Genomic DNA, 10,024 nt, shown 5'->3' with positions numbered 1-10,024 from the left:
AAAACATGCTAGCAATGTTTTATATATCTGAAAAATTGCAGGCAATATAGTTAATACTAATACAGTTATTGAGACCAAGGTTATCTATCTATATCCCCAGCTGCAGCAGGTATTGAGCCAGCAGAGATTACTAGAGTGAATACTACTAGATAGTACTGGCAACCAGCTGCATACGTCATTCCTGTTACACTGGACTGTGAGACTCTACCATGTGCTTTCTACGGATAGTCCTTAATAGTTTCTTTTACCATAGCCGTCTGCCCTGTGTGCTATATACCTTACGCCTCTTGGCCCAGTGAGTGTTTTGCTACGCAATTCAGCGTGCCAGGAAGATTGCACCTGTTAGGACCTGCTGCATTTTACCTTTGCACAGTGACTGGGATGGCTGAGCAATATTCCAGAAGCCTTGAAGGGTACACTGAGGCTTGTAACTTCACTAGGAAGTAGATGATCCAGTAGGGTCATACCAGAAATCCAAACACAGACAATGCAAGTGCTGCTGCCACCATTACAATTCATCCATCTGATCAAAATACATTATATTAATGAAAGGCCTCGTTTTCAAGTTGTTTGTTGTATCTACGAAAGGGCTGCATGTATACCTATAGAGATGCTGCAAAAATCCTTTTGTACAGGTAAGCTCTAATAACAGTGTGCCTGCTCTCTGGTGGAAGCAGTTTAGTGCAGACCAGCAGCCAGCACAGCTCTGTTCTCTAGCTGTGACCAGCATCCTGAGGGAGAACTCAAATTGTCCATGGGTTTCTTATTTTGCTCATTGGGTGGGGGAAAATAAAAGCATAAAGATCATGTTTGTTGAAAATTACAGTTGTAATACAACACATCTGACTGCAGCCTGACTGCAAAGAGCATAAAAAAAAGAGGAGCAGGAGATCTCTGACTTTTACACCCTCCTTGTACATGAACATACCTGAGAAATTCTAAATCTAAATTCTAGTGACCGTTTATTACTATGGGGTCATATGACTGTCTAATAGGAAAGCCTGTCCTGGAAATTTGAGGCCTCTATACCACATTCTCCATATAGAATGAGAAGTTTCTATACATTTCTCTTTCTTTTTAAGGGGACAGACATCCTAGAAATTTTAAGCTTGTCTTTAGTCAAGTGCAGTGTGATTGAGTGTAATACAGGAAATACATGTTGTGGCCAGCTTTCTTGCAGCATGCAGCTTTAGCAATTACATGTCTCTTGCTTTCAAGTTCTGACCTACCCTCTACAGGGTTTTTTAAGGGATCAGCAGCCAAAATATCCCGTGTACCCTCATAGAGCAAATTTTGAAAAATGGTACGTGTGAGGATGTTCAGCATGAGTCACGAAGCTTCCGCTTATATAATATAGTACACTACAACATCTATTTCTTGCTCCTATCTTCACGCACTAATTAAAATCTGAGACCAATGTCTGACTGTGTCTTTAAAGAAAGAAAACTCCTTTCACAGGTAGGAAAAATAGGAGTACTTTCTGAAAACCACAGACAGATTTGCAAGAGGGCTTATTTATCCTTTAAGTATCTATAAATTAGTTCAATACTTCCAGATGTAGCTGCTGAGCAGTTCCACCAATTTGGCCTTAGTTAGTTCTGGAAATAAATTAGTGCTCCTACTTAGTCAATGTTAACTTCCTCATCAGCTTTTGAAATGGCTAGTAACGTATTTAATGCTGATGCTACTGAAAAATGTGTGGGATCAAGTAAAGCTTTCTGAACTCTAGGCAACTGCAATTCACTTCTTTACAGTAATTAGTCATTATAGAAATTACTTTTTCTCTCAGCCATGAATGTGTGTGTCAGCTCCATTCAAGCATAACAACCACACAGTGTTTTGAAAGGATGTTGCCACAGAGAAGAGAATTGCAGAGTACAGAGCTGACAAAGTTCATTAGCATCAAGCTTTATCCTATCAGTTCTGCAATAAATTGTCTTCTATATCTCTGATGCTTACCAGCTATATGCTGCCATTTTGTGTATTTTCCTCAGTATTCTTCTTCCTGTCACTAAGCAAGTCCAAAGACTTTTTTCCTTAAAGGTATATACTGGAAATGACACAGGTAAGACAGTTTTTTACATTGAAGTACCTCTCTAAATTTCTAAATACAAATCAATTAATTTTATAAAAATAGACATATTGATTATAAATTTTTACAGCAATTAAAGATATTTATTACCTTCCAAAAAGTATCTAATTTTACTAATCTATATAAACATTTTTATTACAAATGAAACAGTTCTAAAAACATGTCTTCTTATTTATCACCGTATATGGAGTTTCTGCTAGGTAAGTAAATTTACCTCGTATTTATAACTTTCTGTTTTGGTTTAAGGTGTTTGTGTTTGCATAGTTAATGGCAAGGAACCGATCCTAATGGCAAATAATAACTGTTTTATAAAAATCGTCATCTTCTCTAACTACTTTTAATTTTAGGGAAGGTTGTACAGTTTTAACTGCCTCCTGCTGTGTGATATCAGGCCTTGTATATAAATTCAATGATCTGCATATAATCTTAAGTAATAATCTAGCAAGAAAACGTTAAAAAAAAAAAATCTAAATTAACAATAATTGCCAAATGCATGTAGCCTAATTTACGTGTATCACAGTTCTTTCTTTTCTGGTACTGCAAGTTTTCTGCCAGCCTGGAATAACTAACACCCTGGAGCCTGCTGTCTTCTGTATTCTTCAAGGAACGAGGGCTTTACACATTTTCTCGTGTTTTGTTGTGTTAGAAACAGATGATACTTAAAGCTCTATGTGTACTAAGTTCTTCTGCTTTTTCACAAGACTGCCAGAAAGAAAGCAAAGGTGATTATATCCTTTGAACAGTATGAAATAATATGACCTCTAAGCAGAAATTCCTACGCTGCCTGGATCATGTTTTTTGAGGAATTATTTCATTGCAGGTACATAAACAAGTAATGTGAGATAAAAGCCTGTTGTAAATCAGTTGCTTTTTGCAGGTTCATTTTAGAACCGCTAGTAGAACCACTGTCTGGGAAAATGGTTAGTCTGTGGAAGAGGACATGTAGTCAAATGGGTTTGTCCATTTTATGACATTCTAGGGAATAGTTTATTTGTTTCTTTTTTAAAGAAAGTGAGAGTAAGTGGGGAAGATGAAAACAAAGGTGCCAACACTTTCTACGGTGATCAATACTCATTGGTACATACCTACTCATGGCAGATCTATGAATGATGCAAGATGCCCACACTTGAGTATAGTGTATTATTCTGGATAGAGGAAACTAAAAGTTAAAACAAACTCACTTTTAGATTTATTGAGGCATCTCAAGAACCAGTGCTGTAAAATAAACAGGAATAATTTTCAGCAACTACTAATGAAAGCATGCGATTTTTTTTTAATGATTTTAGCTTTAGGAAAGTTAAGCATGCACGGGAATTAGGAGGAAGCATGAAGAAATTGAATCAGTATGTTTAGAGTTTAATATATTTTTTGTTATGGTGAATAAGGTGGTGGTAACTGATCTGCAGCAATTTTCTCGTAAGCTGGTGGAGCATCAGGTACCTATGGTAAAGAAAATGGATGTGAAAGATTGACAAACAGTTAAGGCACAAGAAAATGATATTAAACATGCAGCAAGCTATACATGCTTTGTATCAGCTATGGTACAAATAATACCATAAAAAAATAGCTGAGCTTAAAATAGGTGAAGTCATTCACTATGCCTTTATTTTTTAAGGTTAGGTTTTACAAATGTTTTTTGGTTTTGCAACAGATGAAATTAATTTTATTTGTTTTATTCATCCAAAGAGAGAATTTTCACTGTTTTAAGGACACTTTTTTTATATATTGAGAATTCAGACTGATACTGAAACTTTTCTTTAAGACTCTTCATGCAGGAAGGTTGTCTTATTTCCAGTTTTAACAATTTAGGCAGCTTATTTAAAATTGGTTATAAATTAGCCTTTTCCCTATTCTAAAACTATTTAAACACACCCATCACTTGATGTATATATTTATCAATTAAGTTGTTTTAACTTTTTTTAAATTATAGGTTTGAAAGTTCTTCTTAATGGTTATCTTCTGTAATGGTTAGAGAGGCTAAAACCTTGAAGTTTTATAATGTTCCCTGATGATTCTTGTCAGGGGATAGTGTATCAGACACAGTCTAATTATTGTTGGTCAGAATGGTGGAACACCTATGAGGGAGATCTTTGTTTATTCAATATAATTCAGCATTCAGTTGTTACGTCATTCTAATAGAGTGCATAATGATCATACAACTTAAGGATAAAGATAGGTGAAAGAAGAGAATTTTTAGAAAGAATTCTTAAGAGTAGATTTTAAAAACCTTTTTCACAGTAAAATCTGTGCAAAATATTACTTTCTAAGTTAATGTAGAGGCATTGAAGACCTAATCTAAAGAGGACATGTCAAGAAAGCAATCATCAAGTGACTGTTTACCAAGATTTTCTCACCATGTTTTACTGTGTTGGAAGTAAATGAAATCTTGAGTTGAAACTTACCACAAAATTGAAGTTTCTGTAGTCCTGCAGAGCCATTTTACAGTCCGATGTGGGTCCCTCACCTACCATGGTTCGTATTGTGCCCACACGAGAGCTTTTGCTCTATGACAGATCATAGAGAAATATGGAGAACATCAAAGGAAGTAGAAAATATGAAGTTGGAGCAAATTATGCATCATTTAAGTTTTGACAGCATGTTTACATTATGCATTAGAATTACAGAATTGTTTAGGTTGGAAAGGACCTTTAAGATCATTAAGTCCAACTGTGAGTCTGACACTGTGAAGTCCGCCACTGTACCATGTCCCTAATCACCACATCTACACGTCTTCTAAATACCTTCAGGGATGGTGATTCAACCGCTTCCCTGGGCAGCCTGTTCCAATCTTAAGAACCCTTTCAGTGAAGTAATATCTCCTAATATCCAGTCTAAACCTCCTCTGGCACAACTTGAGTGCATTTCCTCTTGTCCTAGTTATTTGGGAGAGAAACTAACACCTGCCTCACTAAAACCTCCTTTCAGATAGTTGTGAAGAGTGTTAGAATCTCCCCTCTGCCTCCTTTTCTCCAGACTAAACAGACCCTGTTCCCTCAGCCGCTCCTCATAAGACTCATGCTCCAGACCTTTCACCAGCTTCATTGCCCTTCTTTGGAGGCACTCCAGCACCTCAATGTCTTTCTTGTAATAACGATCACAAAACTGAACACAGTAGTTGAGGTGCAACCTCACCAGCATCAAGTACAGAGACACAATCACTTCCCTAGTCTTGCTGACCACACTATTTCTGATACAACCCAGGCTACTGTTGGCCTTCTTGGCCACCTGAGCACACTGCTTCCTCATATTCAGCCATCTCTCAGACAACACCCCCAGGTTCTTTCCCAGTGAGCAGTTTTCCATCTGTTCATCCCCAAGCCTGTAGTATTGGATGGAGTTGTTGTGACCTAACTGCAGGACGTGACAGTTGGCCTCAGTTCATTGATCCAGCCTTCTGTAGATCCTTCTGTAGAGCCTTCCTTTCCTCAAGCAGATCAACACTCCTGCACAGCTTGGCGTCATCTGCAAACTTACTGAGGGAGCAGTCAATCCCATCACAGAATCATAGAATCACTAGGTTGGGAAAGACCTCTTGGATCATCAAGTCTGATCTTTCCTATCTGCCACTAAACCATGTCACTGAGCACCTCGTCTACCTTTCTTTTAAATACCTTCAGGGAAGGTGACTCAACCACCTCCCTGGGCAGCCTCTGCCAGTGCCCAATGACCCTTTCTGTGAAAAATTTTTTCCTTATGTCCAGTCTGAACCTGCCCTGGTGCAGCTTGAGGACGTTCCCCCTTGTCCTGTCCCCTGTCACTTGGGAGAGGAGGCCAGCACCCACCTCTCTGCAACCTCCTTTCAGGTAGTTGTAGAGAGCAATAAGGTCTCCCATCAGCCTCTTCTTCTCCAGACTAAATAACCCCAGTTCCCCCAGCTGCTCCTCAAAAGACTTGTTCTCCAGCCCCTTTACCAGCTTTGTTGCTCTTCTCTTTTCTGTGAGAAATGGTGTTGAGGGCTTTGCTAAAGTTTAGGTAAACAACATCCACAGCCTTTCCTACGTCCACTGAGTCACCTTGTTATTGGAGTAGATCAGGTTAGTCAAGCAGGACCTGCCTTTCTTAAACCTATGCTGGGTGGGTCTTGATCACCTGGTTGTCCTGTACGTGCCACAAGTTGGCACTTGAGGTGATCATAGATGTTATTAGACGATTTAAGATTATATTAGAATCTGGGATTAGGGCCAGGCACAATGCCAGCAAGTAAGAGAGGTAATCTACTCATCAATCACTTTTTGCTGTCTCTGCTGAGGCATGCTCTCTCTCCTGTATTATCTAATTACATTGCTAGAAAAATAAGCATCACATTTTTTAGCTCCAGGACTGCTGCGGGAACTGATAGCTTCTCACTTACTTCAGTGCTTCCTCCTTTGTATCCCACCCATTTCTTTCTTTAATCTACAACTTTTTTTCTGATTTTTCCACAATTTATTTTGTGTACATTCTGTACCAATTCTGCCTGAACCAAAAACCCTGACAAAAACTGGTTTTCAAAACAAGAAAGCAACAATCTGCAATGAGGAGGAATTGAAAAAGAGATTGTCTTTTTCTCTGTGATCTACAAAGCAGAGATGAAGGAATTCTGGTTTGCTTTTTGAAGTTTTTTTTAGTTTTAGCCTCGTTTTTGCAACATTTCACTATGAAACTTTGTTTTTTACATATTCTGCCACTTGATATATGTATTGGATAGATCACTGGAACAATAACAGGACAAAGTTATCAGAAATAGCAGGGAAATCAATTTGCTGACCTAAATTAGAGGTATGGTTTTTAATTCCAAATGGTCATGCCTTTCCTGAAAGGATACTTAACAGATATTTACTATAAAACGTATAATTGGACAATTCTTTTATTTTAAAGGACTAAAAGTGGCCTCCCTTTCACAGGAGAGAGAGCAGAACTTCAAGGTAAAGCTTTGAGATTTCCAACAATGGATACTATGAGAAGACTTGTACATCTCTAAAAATATTATTAAGAAGACAAAGCTGATTTTTTTTAGAAGTAGTTTAGAAAGAAAACTTTAAACTGCTCTGCATTTTGTAAATCTTAAAACTGCAAATCAACTTTTATGCAAACAAATCATGCATCGTCTATACATGAACATAATATTTACTTAGTTTCTTGTAACAGTTATTTTTCTCTCTGCTTCCTAGATTTACTCTAATCATATCTGTCCTTATTTAGGGGTAAGTCTTAAGACTAGTGAATATGTTATTTTTATTTAAATGGTTTTGTGTAAATATTAAATACAATGCTTCCTGGAAATCAGTTTTTCCATTAACGTGTCATTGGGCAATTGGCTTCACCGCCCTATATTTCTGGTTCCTCTTACCCCTTTGCCTGACTTAAAAGTTCTTCAGGGCAAAGTATGTTGCACATTGTGTGGTTTAACCCGTGTCTACATCGGTGTACATATTACTTGAGATAATTATGTCCTATTACAGATTTGATCTTCTCTGCATCAGTGTAATGCAAGTAATGATAACATGTTGTGAAAATAATAGTATGCTAGGAAGCAAGCTTCCATGCTTACCTGCAGGCTCTTATAGCCACTACGTCTTTTGTAATACCAGCAGCCAAAGATAAGTAAAATTGCCAGCACCAGAATAAAGAGTCCAATACCCAAAGCTCTGTTGGAGAGGCAAAACAAAGTAATTAACGTGAGAACTAGATGCATTCTTCTGGGAGCGAAAATGATGAGAGCAAAAGTTTGTATTAGTATCTTTCTGTCAGAGGAAGGCGTGGAGCAGAATTTACCTCCAAATACAGATAAAGTACCAAAGCCTTCAGCCTTTCCCTGTAGACTAAGCAGTTAGCTAAATGCTCTGCCGAGTTCTTAAGTGTTTTAAAAATTAGGAATATGTTGCTTCAAAGATAACGATCCACCAGTGAGTACTGCTTCTGAAAAAATCCCTGTCTGTAAATCCAGCAAACAGCATTGAAATATTGGAAGAGTGTGTGAAATAAATTAAATGCCACACCTGCAGAGACACAGTTCATGTTTATTTGTTAAATTTCTCTAGGCAGGAAGAATTGAGAAATATATCCTAATTGCATTATGTTGCAACAATTGCTGAAGACAGCAGAATTTTTTTGCATACATACAACACAACAGAACTTCCAAATCTGAGTGATAAATTTTGAATTATTAATTAAGAGCTCTATAATTACTTAGTTCTTGTTCCACGATATATTAGGCACAGTATTGGTGTTACTGGGTCATTTTAGGGAGCACAGGCATTATAAACTGCTGTAATCATCCTTCCCACTGCTTACTGGGGACTTGGGAGGTGTAGCACAGTTCTACTAGCTGTCAGAAAGCAAGCTTACAAAGTAATTGCAAGTTTCCTAAATCACAAACCCCCTTCCGGCTGTTCTGATTATCTTCCCTGTTAAGACATAGAGAATACATTCCCCATTATTATTTTTTTTTGTTCTTTGCCTGTTCAGGAGCAGAAGAGTCTGCAAAATGCTTAAATGGAAAAGACAACAGGAAAAAAAATGACCACATGAGTCAAGATAAAACCTTTCTAACATACTTTTATGTATCTTATATCCAGTTGCTCTGCAGTGATTACCACCAACCTTTTCCATTGGGACTGAGGAGCAGGGTATGTGACTTTGATTTGAGATCTTTCATATTTGCTATCATTTTCACTAACTCAGGGTCTCATGAAAGAGTGTTTCCTTGTGACCTAAGAAGTCTAAAAGAAGATGCGAGGAGATGTGTGTGACACAACAGGCAGTCTTTTTGTCTGAACTGCCTGTGTGCTCTTTGAAGCATGAAGCCCCTTGGAGCCAAAGGACTTTTATTTTTCACAAGTACCTGAATCCTGCAAGTTGCTGCTGCCCTTCAAGGCTGTGTATGGGCTGGGCATCTGTCTAATCCAAGAGTACAGCTCACTGCATTCACTTCTTCACAGGTGCAGCTGCATTGTGGCTGATCTTCAAAGTTACAAGGTGGCTCTAGTGGTTTTGTTACTGTCCCCAACACAGTTAAAACTTGTGGAGACTACTTCTTCAAGCAACTACTGCCTTTTGTGCGTTTCGAGACTGCTCTCCGCTTTTCATGTGCTCTGTCAGTTTAGCCATCCATTAGCCTGTATCCCTCAGAGAATGTATGTCGACTCTGGAGATGATGATTTCCCTGTGTAATTGCCATCTAAGCCCTTTCCTACCTATCCAGAGGCTAGTTATGAAAAGTGTGTATGCAGTTTCTTGCAATTCCAGTTAAAGTTGCAGCTGTGGTATTAGTAAACTGTGCTTGTATGTTGGATACTCCTTTTGATACTGGAATGAGAGAGTCACTTTTCCACTGAGTACCTAGAAAACCTGCTTGCAATTGCAGCCACTGGAATTCACAGCAGTTAGTGGTGATTGTACTTAGTTTCAGGTGCTGAGACATGACTAGGCAGCTTTCTCTTTTGGAGAACTGAACTGCTGTGGAAGGACTACAACAGTGCTATCCTCTTTGTTTATCCTCTGCCCAGGGAGGAACACAGAGAAGAAAATATCTTGCAGTATAGGGGAGAACACGCATGAAACGACAGACAAGTCACCAAGTTTGGGAGCCAGTAAACCAGTGCTAGAAGCGCATTCCACATAGAGATATCGCCAGCACACTGGAAGTATTTGTCTATAGTAATAACACATCTCGGGGTAGCGTCTCTAGCCATCCAAGACACAACATAGTTTATTGTAAGCCAAGACTAACAAAGTATTAACTTGAATTAATTCTGCTTAAATGAAGTCTCACAGTTTACTTACAGTCACATTTGAGTAGCAATGATGTCTCCATCAGTTTTTTGATGGTGTTTTACACTACTCTTCAGGGTGGGACAATATTCCTTTGAGGTTCTAGAGAGAAGTATGTGAATCTGGATATAAAACTTAGTGTACAGCCTCAAAAGAAAAATCTAAATAAGCCTCAATAAA

The 10,024-nt window shown here is 38.2% G+C and overlaps 1 protein-coding gene across 2 annotated transcripts in view; it reads right to left on the bottom strand.

Annotated features, from left to right (window-relative positions):
* Window positions 1–949: 949 nt before the first annotated feature.
* MLANA (melan-A) overlaps window positions 950–10,024 on the bottom strand; it is a 32,450-nt gene continuing 23,375 nt past the window's right edge. For both annotated transcript variants that reach the window (XM_054054047.1, XM_054054045.1), the window contains exons 3-5: window positions 7,623–7,719; window positions 4,495–4,596; window positions 950–3,532 (exon numbers count right to left, since the gene is read on the bottom strand). In XM_054054047.1, coding sequence (XP_053910022.1) covers window positions 3,464–3,532; window positions 4,495–4,596; window positions 7,623–7,719 — 268 coding nt within the window. In that variant the 3' untranslated portion in view covers window positions 950–3,463. The remainder of the gene's footprint in view (window positions 3,533–4,494; window positions 4,597–7,622; window positions 7,720–10,024) is intronic.

Source organism: Cuculus canorus, chromosome Z (assembly GCF_017976375.1).
Source record: "Cuculus canorus isolate bCucCan1 chromosome Z, bCucCan1.pri, whole genome shotgun sequence".
Taxonomy (NCBI): Eukaryota; Metazoa; Chordata; class Aves; order Cuculiformes; family Cuculidae; genus Cuculus; species Cuculus canorus.
Note: the sequence above shows the minus strand (reverse complement) of the source record. Positions and strands in the feature narration are given on the sequence as shown.